Source organism: Anastrepha obliqua, chromosome 2, assembly GCF_027943255.1.
Source record: "Anastrepha obliqua isolate idAnaObli1 chromosome 2, idAnaObli1_1.0, whole genome shotgun sequence".
Classification (NCBI taxonomy): Eukaryota; Metazoa; Arthropoda; class Insecta; order Diptera; family Tephritidae; genus Anastrepha; species Anastrepha obliqua.
The window spans coordinates 18,945,163-18,960,892 of record NC_072893.1 but is presented as its reverse complement, the minus strand read 5'-3'; the positions used below and the strand labels follow the sequence as shown (position 1 = coordinate 18,960,892).

Genomic DNA, 15,730 nt, shown 5'->3' with positions numbered 1-15,730 from the left:
GTTGGGGCATTTGAGCCGAGGGGGGCGATCGAAACTGGTTTTATTTGTGTGTATGCCTGGGAAATGTTAGGAATGCAGAGTGTTTATTTCTACTTTTATCTCAATTTCTATAGTGAATATTGTTATTAAAACAATAAATAATTATTAATAAATGCAAAAGAGTGGTAAAAATCATGTTTTGATAATATTAAAAAATCATATAATAATAATAAGAAAATAATTAATATAATAAGTATTTTTAAATGGTAATTAAATTATTATTTTAAAGTAATTTTTTTTTTTAATAAGATTCAAGAGAAAAATTTTTTCATGGACAAGGAGGAAAATATTCGATGCCATCCATGATGTTTTTCTGTCAAAAAAATTTGATAATTTAATACAAATTATCTGTAATAAACTAGTGGACGACGCAACACCTTCATATGTTATCGAAGAAAAATCAAAAATGGCTTTGATAAAAGTTATTTCTGTTTTGAAAAAGAAATGGAAAAATGCTCGCAGTACGAAAAATCGTTTCCTGGAGAATAATAAAAGCTGGTTGGACGATTCAACGAGCGTAACGGTGAATAGTGTACATAAATTTACATTAATATAAATATATTTATATTAATTTATATACATTAATGAAGTTTTCAGACAGCATCCTTGATGTGAACAATGACGAGGAGATATGAATAAATGTATGTTCTTCCTATTAAAATTTAAGTTCATTTCATAAATAAATGTATGATAGTCGCTTTCAGTTCAAGTGTATTATTTTTCACGACATATTTTAATGTGGCATATTCTTTTGAAAATCGTACGTCTACTGTCGAAATCAAAGACTCCAAAAACCTTTGTAATGTGAACTTCAGTAAAAACTGAAAACTTTTCGCAAAAACTGTCCGCCATTTTGAATTTTGAAATTCTGATTTCATTTTCAGAATCAGCGACACAAAAAACCTTATATGTAATATAAAAATTTCATCAAAATCGTACTATTTCTCTTTGACTTATTGTTTTCTGACCAAAACGTCGGGCTACTTGACCACTGTGCGCAGTGACCGCTGATGGACGCTCTCCAATCGTTTTTATCGAGCCTGGTGTCAAAGTAAATGCGACTTATTATCGGGAAAATGTTTTAGAAGCTGCTTTAGAGCCGTGGACATGCAAACATTCCGGTCGTAGACCATTGACGTTCCAACAGGACTCGGCTCCGTCTCATAAAGCTCGTGTGAACCAAGAATGGTTACAAATTCAGGTTCCACACTTGATTTCGTCTGGTCCGGCTATTCCATCTGGTCCATTTTGGAGGGCAAGGTGAGGACAAAAAAATATGTCAGTATGGATGCTCTGAAAAAAGCGATTATACGAGAATGGGCCAAAATACCTCAAGATTACATTCGTACAGCATGCAACTCATTGTTTGACCGTTTGAAGGCTATAGTCAAGGCAAAAGGTGGTCATATCGAGCTAAAGTGAATATATGTTAAAATTGTAATCATTTTTGAACAATTTTGTCTTTGAAATCAATAAAAACTAATTTCACACAAAAAAGTTATGGTGTTTTGAATAGGTAACACTTCATATCGTTCACCCTGTATATATTTTTTTTAATAAAATTTTCACATGCATGCCATTGCTATTATTTTGCACACAGTTGTACATACAAAAAAAAACGTTATGTTCCTCTAAACCCCAGACGCATGCGCGCCACAAAAGCACGTTTGAAAGTTCTCCAATTTCCTATTCTGCGAAGCACTCACTGCTACAACCTACGATTCTGGCCTCTGCTTGTCGGTTTAACGTTTCCTCTTGCAGACATTGAATAAAAAAAAACCAAGTTGCTGAAAAGAATATTTATATGTTTGTACTCGCAATGCTTTATACATTTTTTTATGTGTAAGTATTTTTGCAAACTTCTTCGATTTATTAAAGTAAAGTAAAAAAAAGAGGCACAAAACAAGTGAACCGACTTTTTGCAAAACGAATCATTGCGCATGCGCAGTAGCTGTGTGCCGGCACACAATGCGCGCCGTGCGAAATTTAAATTAATGCTTTTATGTCGACCCGCCTACAACTCTCTTTTCATATTTTCTTCTTCTCATGTTTCTGCTGCACATGTTTCTTTACTACATTTATTGTATACATATATATTTACATGAGTATGTATGTATGTATGCGCACTTCTGACGTTGTGGAAAAAATCATGAATAGTTGGCGAAAATCGGCCTCCTAACCAAGCGACTGTTTTTATCGGCGGCGCATTCATGGGGCATGCCGCTGTGGCGGTTTTGAATTCAGCTCGTTTCCGTCTAGCGATACTTAAGTGAATATATTTATAAATATTCTTGCATGCATTCATACGTACATACTAAGTATCTAAGTGTGCGCGGTGCTTGACCAGTGGACTATGACGACGTGTTTTTAATAATTCATAAATATTAATGCCACCGCTTTATTTATAAACAATTAATGAAAGAAATTTTTGGTTACATTTTTCTGGATGGCTTGAAGAAAGAAACTATTTTTGACTTCTAAATCATTGAGGTAAAGTTTTAGCTGTCAAGTACCACCTCATTGCCTTGTGACTAAACTATAAAGGAATTAGAAATTATGCTATATTCAACTTATTAGCCGACTCTGAATAGAGACTTCATGCTAGATTTTTCTCTATCTTTTCTACTTTTCATAAATAAAAATTCTTATAGAAATTTCTCCATCTTCTCTTTACTCTTATCACAAACGAGCTGTGAAAAAGGGATATAGTGTGAGAGAATCTGATGGCATTTTTAAAGGAATTTTCCGTCAGCAAAGTGTGAGGAAGCAGTCCATAAAAGTGTAAGAATTTAAACATTTCAATGGAATAAAATGGTAAAAATTGCCAAATTCTAAGCCAAAAGTTAACAACAAGAGGCAACTAGAGCTACTTGTACGCATGAGGCAGGGTAATACTGGAATTGCGATAGGATTTTATAACGTCAAGGATGTGGAGATTAGCAGAAAACTAAGCAACCAAAAATTTGCCTAATCCTTACTTTACTGTTTAGTATTAGTAATAAGAACAGGAATGTTTTAGTAGTAAAGGGTTTTCGAGTAACAGGTGTTATCTAACGATTTTCTATGGCCGGAATTGGATGGTATTGATCTGGACAACGTTTTTTTTTTCAACAAAACGGCGCTACGTGCCACACAAGCAACGACACCATTGATCTTTTACGAGATAAGTTTCCGGACCGTGTTATCTCTCGAAGAGGTAATCACAATTGGCTACCGAGATCTTGTAACTTTTTTCATTGGGGCTACGTGAAAGAGAAGGTCTACGCTAACAGCCAGGGTCGATTCAAGACCTCAAAGATGTATTCGTGAGGCTATCGCGGACATATTTGAATATCAAAATAACACCTCTTATTGGAAAACCCTATCGTAATTTATTTTATTATTTTAAACTTCTGTTGGGTGTTTGGCCTATTTGTGACATTCGTTTTGATGTTGTTCCAAAATTAGAGGGACCTACAGTTTTAAGCCGACTCCGAACGGCAAATGGTTTTTATAAGGATGTTTATAAACTTCTCCCAAATTTGTGGTCGAGTTTTGTTAATTTTTTTTACAAAATGGAAGAGTCCTATTATAAGCCACCGCTGAGCGGCGGAGAAACTTTTTGGGATTTTTTTTCAATGGAATATGCAATATGCAAATATGCTTGCCAGTGTTGGGAAAATTTTAATTGTAACGACAATTAACAGATAGAAAATGATTAAGTATCTTCCGGAAATTCTTCGACAACGAAGCTCTCATGATTGTCGTCACTGCATTCATCGATGTTTCATCTGCACCGTCTGTGCACCGAAATGAAAATTTCACATACGGAAGCCACCAAGTTGCAATTATGAACGACGATTCAAAATGCTTCGGTTGCTTCAATGCTTGCCTTGCTTTTAAGTATTTATTACGCACTATTCGTACAATGCATGGCTTGCTGCTCGCCATCGGATGACCTTAATGGTGGAATATCCAAGTTTTCAAACAAGTCAAATATCTTGAAAGCCAAATATCTTGAAAGCCAAATATTTTGAAAGCCAAATATCTTGCTGTTTATTTCTTTGAAGATCTGGAAAATTTGCAAAATGTCTCACTGGAGGGGCTAGTTGCCTTCTTAAAAAGATCTAAGTGGTTTAAGCAACTTAGTTAGGGGATGAAAATCAAATGTAGGTATCACAATGGGCCTTACGGCCAACAATTGTCTTGTTTTAGACAAGCAACTTGGCTTACCTAACCTAAAAAAAATTGTTATTTTCTTTATTTAAATGCGAAATCATAGAATTTAGTAGTATATGTTAAAAATATTGTTGTAATTTGTGGAAAAGAAATCAAAAATACATGCACGGAATTCACGAAACCAAAATTGCACGTAATTAGCTGTTACAGTAGCGGGGTGCCCATATACGACAGACCCATGTATTTTTTTTAAATAAAAGAGAAACACAATTTTTTTGATGTTAACGATAATAATCATATTATTTGGTTCAAGTAGATTTGTTGACATCACTTTTTGAATATGATATCTCTCAAATGGCCGCCTTGAGCCTGTACGGCGTATTGTGCCCGTTTTGCAGCATTTTCCATAGTTTTAGCTAACATTTCGGCTGGAATAGCGGCTATTTCCTCACGGATGTTGTTCTTGAGCTCTTCTATGGTCTTTGGCTTATTAATATAAACCTTTGATTTTAAATATTCCCACAAGAAGAAGTCGGGTGGCGTTAAATCGGGCGAACGCGGTGGCCAGTCAAAATCGCCATTTTTCGACTTCAAAACGACGAGGAAACAATTTCTTCAAAAAATCGATTGTGGTGCGAGCTGTGTGTGGTGGAGCGCCGTCTTGTTGAAACCAGAACTGCCTCATACGCTTTCGACGAATAATTGGCATCACAAAAGTGGTTATCATATCGCGATAACGCTCCTGATTGACGGTAACAGCTTGACCATCTTCATTTTCGAAGAAAAACGGCCCAATAATCGTTTTCGCACTAACGCCGCACCAAACAGTGACTTTTTCGTCGTAAAGAGGTACCTCTTGAATTTTGTGAGGATTTTCAGTGGCGTAAATACGGCAATTTTGCTTGTTTACCGTCCCATTCAAAAAGAAATGAGCCTCATCGGACATGATGATTTTGTTCTTCTTCTTCTTCTTTTGACTTCTTTTGTTTAATGTAAATTTCAACAATTTGGGAGCGCTCGCGTGGCGTGTACTGTTCCATGGTAAAAATCTGCTTGGACTGACGCTTCCAACGCGGTATATTATTAAGCGATTTGACGTCTCTGTCAAAAGATACAGGGTTGCCAGATGGGTCCGTCGAATATGGGCAACCCTTTATAGGCGCCATGAACCCCATTCACAATATCAGCAGCCTGACATGCATTTTCGCCTCTATCAAAGAAAAACTTTAAATGCATACAATTTTCTCATTGTTGACTTCCATTGTTAACACCCTGTAACTCACAACTCAATGAACCAAACCAAAAAACAGCAAACGAATGTTTTAGTGCGATATGTCACGGAGGCAACGAGCAAAAACTTTAAATTGTTTGATCGATTTTTTATGAAATATCGATCACCACAGCCATCTACCGGGAAATGAATGTATTTCTTTTTCTCCAAACTAATATATTATATTTTAATAGTGCTTGTCATTTTGGAGGTACAGACCATTCTATATAAAAAAGTCATGGAATGGCCTTAGTAGTGCAAAAGGATTAAGTTTTTAAAGTTCCGTTTAAGTCAAGAGTAATTACACTGTTCTTTTGGTACTAGTGATGCCAATGCTAGAAGAACTTCCTTCATAAGCTGAAAGAAAAAGCTCTGTAAATCATAAAAGCACCCTTTTATACATATATATTTTATTTATATATTATATATATGTACTTTTGAGTGAAGACACACACACACATACATGCAACTCAATCCCTCTGTGTGTATTATGAAATGCATACGAATTTTATGTTTAAATTCGAGAAGTTTGTTATGAGTGACGGTAATTTAATATCGTCGCGGTGCTTACTAACCACCCGCAAACATACACACACAAAAGCAAATAAAAATATATAGAAATAAGTGGATAGATAAGCATTTATGCAACTTAAAATTGTTCGCACTCACCTGTCGCTTGAATGCGTCTGGCATCGTAAACGTGCTGTGAATCCAACAGAACGTATTCACCACGTGCGTCGGTATGCCGCTCACAATGCAACTAATCGGCTGACCTACAAATTGTGTGGCCGTAATGATCATACTGCAGGTGAGCAACAACACGGTCGTAAATGAGTTGTGCAGTCGAAAGATGGCATTGTCCGTCTGAACGGGCTGCCATTTCAGATAAGATTTCAAACCGACCAGTAACTTATACATTTTGTTGCATTAATTTCAATTTAGTGACGTAATATTCTGCGATCTCTCTCGCTCTCTCTCGCTAGCTGTCTCTCGCTCTCTCGCAATGTAGATTAGGTATAAAATAGAATAGCAAATTGGCAGTGTGTAAATGCAAATCCTTGGAATATTTGTCCTTGTAATCAGCAGCGCCAATCCAAATGGCAGTGAGTAACTAAATAAATCAAAGTAATGAATTTCCTCGTTTCTAAGTGCAATATTCCGAAGGTCAATCGTTGTTGTTGTATGAGTCGAATGTTAAATGAGTCACTATCGAAGTATGGTTGTATGTAGGCAGACGTAGAAACATCAAACGCTCTTGCAAATTCATATCAGCTGTGAAAGAAGAAAATAAATAATTAATTTGCATGAAGCGGAAAAATAATCTCGGAAACAATGACTAATTGATTTGTTTTGCAAATGATTTTCTTAAATGCATAAATGAGTACTTAGAAGTATTTATTATTGCCCTAATCACCAATAATTCGTGCCACTGGCCTACGTAATTTTTGTAAAAATAAAACAAAAACCACAAAACGCAAAGTTTCAAACTTTGCACAAAATTTTCAAATATTTCAACATTTTAACCAGACTTTTTAGAATTTTTCAAGGCGCATTCATTAAAGGTGGTGGCACTAGACCAACAACACTGTTCTGTACGTTTGATTGGCAAAGCAAAGTATTGAGAAACTAGAAAACAAATAATAAACTCGCCCTGTTTCATTTTGAGCTGACAGCAACATGGACACGGCGAAAGAAAAAAAACAACTCTGTGTGCAAAAAGTAAGGGGAATTTATTTGTCAAACTTCGCGGGATTAAAATTTCGCTCTAGTTATTTTTTTCATGAGTTGGCAGCACTGTTAATATCATCTGGGCCAACTTTGATGTGAATGTCATTATCAGTAATATATTTACGCTTGTGTTTACCAAACGACCAAGAGTGCATTTTTCGATTTTTACAATGTCTGATTTGGTTGAGCAGAGAAGTGCCATCAAATTTTGTTTGCGGAATGAAATTTCGGCTGCGGAAACGTTTAGCATGTTGCAGAAGGGATTTGGTGATTCGACCATGTCGCAGAAAAATGTTTATAAGTGGTACAAAGACTTCAAAGAGTGTCGAGAACGTGTTGATGACTTGGAGCGCTCCGGACGACCATCGACGTCAACAGATGACCAACACGTCAATAAAGTGAAGGAGTTAGTGCTCAAAAATCGTCGGTTGACTGTTAAAGACCTCACTGATATGATCGGAATATCAGAAGGATCTGTGAAAACCATTTTGAAAGACCATTTGGGCCTACGAAAAGTCAAATCTCGTTTGGTACCGAAAACTCTCAATTTCTTGGAAAAAAGTCGTCGCGCTGATGTGTGTGAAACAATGCTTTCAGACTATCAGGACAAGCTCAAATGCATCATTACGGGAGATTAGACTTGGATTTATGCTTACGACCCTGAAACAACCGACCAATCAAGCGAATATCGTGCTAAACGTGAGGACAGACCGAAGAGAACACGTCAAAGTCGTTCAAAAATAAAGGTCATGATGACAGTTTTTTTCGATTTTCGTGGTGTGGTGCACTATGAATTCCTTCCACCTGGCCAAACTGTAAGGAATATTATTTGAGCGTTATGCGTCGTTTACGTGAAGCAATTCGTCTAAAAAGACCAGAATTATGGGCCAACAACTCTTGGGTTTTGCATCACGATAATGCACCGTCTCACACTGCACTCGTTCTTCGTGACCATTTCGCCAAATATTCCATGCATATCGTTCCGCAACCACCGTATTCGCCTGATTTGGGTCCGTGTGACTTCTGGCTATTCCCAAAACCCAAGAGACCACTCCGGGGAACGCGTTTCGAGTCGATTGAGGAGATAAAAGCTGAATCGAAGAAGGTGTTGATGGCTATACCGGAAATGGACTATTTGGCATGTTTCGGGGATGGGAAAAATCGTTGGCATAAAAGTATTGCATCGAGAGGGGATTATTTTGAAGGGGATGAAATTGATTTACAAGAATATATAAAGATTTTTCATTTTACAACCAAATTCACCTTACTTTTTGCCCAACACCACCTTTAATAGATTCGCCTTGGAATTTTTTTTTGGCATGCAGTTTTATAGTCTATGAGTTTTAGTATAACAAAGTGCAAGTTTCAAGCGATTACAAAATACCGTTGATTTTTGAATATTTTTTCTCGCTGAGGTGTCACGCCTTTCATACAAAGTACAAGCTTGATTTTTTTATATGAGAAAAAAAAGCCTAGCACTGCAAAAAAAATATAAAAAATTGGCAAAAATGAAAGGTTCATTCTATGGCAAATGAAATTCCAAAATTTTGGTTGAAAATTTGAAAGTTAAGATAAAATTTTTAAAAATTGTGTACTTCTTTTGAAACTGTGTATATTGTATTGCAAAAAAAGTGATGCATATTTTCGCTAAAATAGGACTCTAATCTGGTATCGCTAGGGATCAAAATGACCTCTGCGTGGCTTTGGCCAGTCAGTATAACCTAACCTAACTTAACATAATCTAATATATAAAATAAATAGAGGTGTGATTATAATTTTGCTACGAGTCTCTATGAAAAGAAATCGTAGGGGTTCGTATCAATAGAGGTTAGGACAAGTATACAACTGTACAGGGTGTTAAACAAAGAAAGTAAAAGATTTACTTAGGTAATAGGCCGTATGAGCTAAAAGAAACAGAAAAGTCTTAATAAACATGGATTCGCTAATTAACGGCTTTGGAGATATGAGAAGTTGTAATTTTTAGAGACATTTCCAAACCCTCTCCGTCGCATAGTTTTGGCTCGCATTTTTGATTAATTTGTAGCTGTGGCTCTGCGGGAATATCATAGACAACTTTTTTTTTAATATTCACAAGACTTTTAAGGTTCTTTTGCTTCTTTTGATCCGCACTATTACTTACTTAAACAAATATAAGCTATGTATAAGATTTTGCAACGAAGTAGGAGATATTTTGCATGAAACTACTTTATTCGTCAGTATCCAAATACAAACTCTCACTTAAAAACAGAGATCAACTTGAGCAACATAGGTCCCAGAGGGAAGGCAATTACAGATTTATGTAAGCAAGTATCGATTAACATTAGGAAAGATACAGGTATGTGTGTATATGTGTGAGTATAAATAATCATTAGCAGCAACAAAGGTATGTTATTGTTATGTTAGATTTGGTAGTAACATTAAGAGAAGAAAGTATGAATGCAAGAAAGGTAAGTATTAACATTAGGAAATCTCTGTATGTAAAGAATGAATCTTCTACTCCGAGAGTTAACATAAAGTATAAGCCAAAGTGGGATCAAGGCAAATCTATGCGAGATGGTGGACTTCGAGCAACAACATCTAATTTTTTAAATTAGAACTGTCAAGGGGAAGAATGAATGACAAATATATAAAATTAGTTTGTCGCGCACTCACAATACAAAAATAACTTTATGTCATTCCGTTTTACTGGCATTTCTAAGTTAAAGGCGAGTTGAAGAAGAAGAAATCAACTACTCTAATAACACCACCTTCTATAGATACGCCTTGGGTGAGCTTATAATGCAACTTTATATTCACATTTTAGATATTCTTGAATATTCTATTTAATAAATATATATATATAAAATTAACAAGCTTTGGTCATTCCTAACTCCGTTTCAAACTACCAAAAATACTTGGTTGAGAAAACAGAGACGGTTGCGCAGTGCCCCTCTGTGCTGCTGTTACTCGACTCTGTTCCTGTTACTTCAGCATCAGAGGCTGAACTGCTGTAAATGCAGAGACTTTTCATTAATTTTTCGTTTGCAACAAAAGTCTTCTTTTTACTGCATTTTCTATTATCTGCCTTGTTTACATGAACCTAACCTAACTTTTAATTTTTTGTTTGCAAATCTTCGCCATTTTTACATTATTTTTCTTAGTTCTTTCGCACTCTTCAGCTGCGTTTGCCACTATTATAATTTTGAAGTAGTATACTCGTAGAATTTATTTTACTTGGAAACTACAATATCTTAAACTCCTCAACGATTCCATATCACGAGTGATTTTTTTGAAAATTGATTTACTCTTGGGCTTCGAGTAAATGAAATATCTTCGGTTTTTTTTAATACTTCCATAAGTTTTGTTTGTAATATTTTAGAATTAAAAAGAACCGTTTAAAAATTTGTTTCCAAAAAAATATTTTTTGTTTGTTTTTTGTAAATTTTTAGGATAAAAAAACCTTTTACAAATTTTTTTTCCAAAAAAATATTATTTGTTTGTCTTTTTTGTAATTTTTTAGGATAAAAAAACCTTTTAAAATTTTTTTTTGTTTTCATTTTTTGGGATAAAAAATGCTTTTAAAAGGTTTTTTTTTGGAAAAAAATTGTATGCTACTGTTCAAAATTTTAAGAGAACAAATATTTTGTTTGTCATTTTTCATTTTTGAAAAATCCCTACACCTCCCATTTTAGTATAGAATTTTTTAAAGTGAAATACTATATTTTCGATTGTTTTTAATACTTTTTTAAGTTTTTTTGTTATTTTTCAGAAATTTAAAAATTCTTTTCCAAAAAAAATATTTTTATAAAAGTTTTTTGTTTCTTTTAATTTTTAGGATAAAAAATACTTTTTGGAAAGATCTTTTTTGGAAAATATTTTGTGTTATTGTTTACAATTTTTGGTAGTTTAATTTCTTTTTTAATTTTTTAGGATAAGAATAACTTTAAAATTTTTTTTGCAACAGTTTTGGATATCTACAACATTTTTTTCACAAAATAAGCTTTTTTTTTACTTTTTACGAAAAGAAATACTTTTTGAAACATTTTTTTTGGAAAAAATTGTATGCTATTGTTAAAAATTTTTGGAATACAAATATTTTGTTTGTCATTTTTCATTTCTGAAAAATCCTATATTTTATGTTATTGTTCAAAATTGTTGGAGAACAAATATTTTGTTTCCCATTTTTAAAAAATATTTACACTTCTCATTTTAGTATAGGGGTTTTTTAAAGTGAAATATCTTCGATTGTTTTTAATTCTTTTGTAAGTTTTTTGTTATTTTTCAGAAATTTAAAATTTTTTTTCCAAAAAATAATATTTTTATAAGTGTTTTTTTTTAATTTTTAGGATATAAAATACTTTTTGAGAAGATTTTTTTTGGAAAAATATTTTATGTTATTGTTTACAATTAGTTTAATTTTTTTTTTAATTTTTTAGAATAAAAATAACTTTTACATTTTTTTTTGTAACACTTTTGGAAATCTACAAATTTTTTTCAAAAAAAATATTTTGATAAGTTTTTTCTTTTATTTTTGAGGATAAGAAATAGTTTTTCAAAACATTTTTTTGGACAAAATTTTTTGTTATCGTTAATAATTTTTGGAAAACAAATATTTTGCTAGTCATTTTTGTAAAATACCCACACCCCCAATATCAGTATAAAATTTAAAGTGTAGTTAATTTTTGTTTTGGAATTTTTTAGGATAAAAAATAGCTTTAGAAAAAAATTTTCCAAAAAAAAAAAAATTATTAACATTTTTTTTAATTTCTTATTAATTAAAATATACTTAAAAAAAATTTTTAGAAACAAATTTTATGTTCTTGCTTAAAATTTGTAGGAAAATTTTTTTTAGTTAATTCTGAAAAACACCGCTTCTCAGATTTGCTCTTATTTTTTTTATTAATAGCTGAGGCTATGCTCGGTAATCCCTGAAAGTTGCATATCAGGATTCCCATAACTTTCTCAGTTATACTTAAATGCGCGCAGCGAACCAGTGAAAATACCTTGCATCTGCTCGCTAATGTACTTACGAACGCTTTGATTGATTTGCAAAGGGACGTAATCAAGGTTGGGCATAGAGCACTAAATATTTAATGCAATAAGCGGATAGTTAAAACACTGAAAAACTGAGGACTAAGTGATAGGATTTCATCCCTTATTTTAACTACCACAAAAAAATAGTGAGAGTGCAAGTTCGCGGTAGTGCAAAATGCCCAACTCTGGACGTAATATACGAGCGCTTCGCTAGACCAGTATTTTACACCTTTGGCTAAGTGGGCAATGGTGGTTTTGTTCTTGGTAAGATGACTTTATTCCTTCATTATAGAAGTCCTTCATCGCGCAAAAACTTATCGTCGGCCAACATCTTATAAATTGACCCTTAGAGTGTTTGAGAGATACATAGGTGGATTTTCTAATATTCTGATGAGCTATAAAGCTGATTTTACATAAATATTACAAATCTAGTTGAAACTCGGAATGACAACAAACGCTGCAGCTCTGCAAGCACTCGATGTGGCGCCTGCTGGTGGTGGCAGCAGAAAAAGACTCTATGCTTGCGTTTCACGTCTTCAAAGTACTTGAAGGCTGCCCCTTCAGACAAATGCGTACATCCGATGAAGTAGATAAGAAAAAAATAAAAAATATTTTACAATTAAGTAATAAAAATTCCAGCACCTATCTATGTGTAAAGCCAGGTTTGTGAGACATTTCCAAAGAATTTAAGTCACACTGCCGTCATTTCGAAAATAAATATTTTCAGCAGATTAAGTACAATGAATCACATTCTTATGTCTTCGGCGCCATTACCACTTACAGAGATATGCATGGATGGCACAGCTACTAAATGTGACGCTCCAACTACATATCGCATACACAATGTATTACACATATATATACACATATACATATACATACATATATATGAAAAAACATACAATCTAAAATTTGTTTGTCTGCCAGAAATTGAAAAATTTCCATACAGTTCCACGTGGAATACTAGCGTAAGAAGAAACAGACGCCACTGTAAATATTCTAGCTCATTTAAGAGTACAATAATTCTGACTTCTAACCATCATTATGAGCTCAAAAAAGTGTTAGAAAATAGTGTACTCGTATTTCCTCAGTTATGAAATAGAGTCTGAAATATGATGCTTTTCTAAGTATTTACTCTGGTTGGTAGGTAGGGTAGGTCTTCACACTCTTATACCTGTCGTAGGCCCATTGCGATACCACTGTAACTTTTCCTTACACTGGCTTTTATAAACGAGCTTAACTTCATTAGTTTAAGATGCTTTATATTCGCTAAATGTACTACCAAGCATGTAAAGTCTTCTTCTAGCTAACCCTTCACACCCACAAAAGAGGTGTCTTCTACAACTTCTACAATAATCGTGGTATGGAACTCTCAGCTTTCTAGCTTGGTGACCGCTTAATACACCTATAAAAGTTCTTGTATTCTCTCTGTTGAGTTTTAGCAGGCATTTTGAACGACCACTGTTAACCTTCGGTCATGTCAATTTGTTAGGTTTTACCATTTTTAATTTACTAATTTAAAAGTTTCTCTGTCTATCAGTAATTTACAAGTGGCTATGGGCATGGGTATCAATGCTTTATCCAATAGTTTGGGTTGTGCCTTTCCTGACAAGTTCATTCGCTATACAGTTTCCTGCTATATTTCTATGTCCTGGCACCCAAATGAGGTCTACATTGAAATACTGGGATAAGTCGTTTAGGAGTTTATAAGATTCTATGGCTGTTTTTGACAAGGGCATTTTGGACTCTAGCACTTTTATTGCTGTCTGGCTGTTTGGATAAATGACGACATTCCTGGTGGATAATACTCTCGTGCTTATCGCTGTAAATCTTTCCTTAGTTCTATAGTAACCGCTTGAAATACACTACAGTTATCGAGTAGGCGGAATGATTGCTTTATCTCCAGTTTTTCGGGGTAGACTCTTCCACCAACTTTATTACCTAATCTGTGGTATTAAAAAAGTATGTTTTTCAAGGAGTGTCTGTGAATTTCTCCAATATGGTCGAGTGACTTTTATGTGTCTTTCTGACTGAGTTTATTTCATCTAAGAGCTGATTTGGCAGCTACCTGGACTCATATATCAAGCACAATTTAGCGCTTTCACGTTGTTAAAATTACCAGAAATACGTAAGTAAAATTTGGTCTCATATTGAAGTCAGGAATATAAATATAATTAAGGAAAGTTCCTTGGTATTGTAATAAATGTTGTCCTCGATTGCACCTGTCGGATTGCGACACTTCCTTTGCAAGCGAAGCGCTTCCGTCACTTTTTCAAATGAATACAAGGGTCGCCTTTTATATTTTGCGCCTAATAATGATAACTCAGAAGTGGGTTTAAAGCTTTCAATAGCTTCTTTAGGCGTTGAAAAACGTAGATCTCGAATTTTATTTTTAATGTTCGTGAACAAAAAGAAATCATTAGCTGCTAAATTAGGGCTGTAAGGCGGATGACCCATTAATTCGAGCTTTTGAGTGGTCAAAAACTCTCTTGTGTGAGCCGATACGTGAGAGCTCACATTGTCTTGGCGAAGGCAAACTGGCAAACTTAAGTGCCTTTAGTGGTAAAGCGTCTAGTGTTTTTAACGTGAGTACCTGCTGGCGACAGCTCAAACCTACGGTACCCAAGGGCACACGGATCAAAAAAATGCGTTGATCAGCGCCCCAAAAATGCAAAAAGCACTTAAGGTACCAATTGGCAGTGTGGCATGTACACACTAACCGCCTTGGTGGGGCTCGAGGCCTACCCAAACCTCTGCCGTTCTGAAGGTCCCGGCACCTGGTTACAATGCAACTCTACATCGAGCCAAAGGCTCTAACCGCGCTTTAGGTCTCAATCACAGCCACCACGAAAACCTCCCCGAAGGGCCATTCCCAAGAACAGGTCAGAGCGTACTCTGAGGGCTCCTGTTCCCCGTGGTACCGAGTTATGGTCTCCGGTAAGACATCGTACCCGAAGACACTGCCAGTTGAGCACCCATACTACTCAGGTACTGGTAAACCTAGCTTTTAGTCGCCTTTTACGACAGGCATACCTTACCTCGGGCATATTCTAACACCTGCACCGCTGGGGGAAGGCTTTTAGTGGTACAGTTGTAATATGACTAGATTTTCCGAAAAAAACAAGCAACCATTTGCTTTGAGAAGCTTCTTCCATGAATAATTACTTGGTTTTCGCGAGCGTCCAATCTTCTGCGGCTTGGAACCCATTGATTTTAACCACCGCTGGGTGGTTTTTTCCTTATGGGCTGGAGCGGAGTCTTTCTGGAATATTCAATGCTTTCCATTGCAGAAGTACTGCTCAACTACTTCACCCCGCCTTCTAAACCACCCTTCTGGTACATTTTAACCGCTATTTTAATATCTTTTTCGCAGCACTGAAGAGATATAACGCCTTTAGAATACACTCCCGCCAATCACGCTCATATCACGTGAGAGAGTTATCAAAGCCCCTACAGGATAGCTGTCGTAATGTTACATGCGAAAATGGGTTTGCTTCTATCACTTTGGCAAAAGCCTTACTT

At 35.0% G+C, this 15,730-nt stretch overlaps 1 protein-coding gene across 3 annotated transcripts in view; it reads right to left on the bottom strand.

The window, feature by feature from the left end:
* LOC129237919 (innexin inx1) overlaps positions 1-15,730 on the bottom strand; it is a 74,633-nt gene that overhangs the window by 22,374 nt on the left and 36,529 nt on the right. For all 3 annotated transcript variants that reach the window (XM_054872907.1, XM_054872906.1, XM_054872908.1), the window contains exon 2: positions 6,137-6,739. In XM_054872907.1, coding sequence (XP_054728882.1) covers positions 6,137-6,385 — 249 coding nt within the window. In that variant the 5' untranslated portion in view covers positions 6,386-6,739. The remainder of the gene's footprint in view (positions 1-6,136; positions 6,740-15,730) is intronic.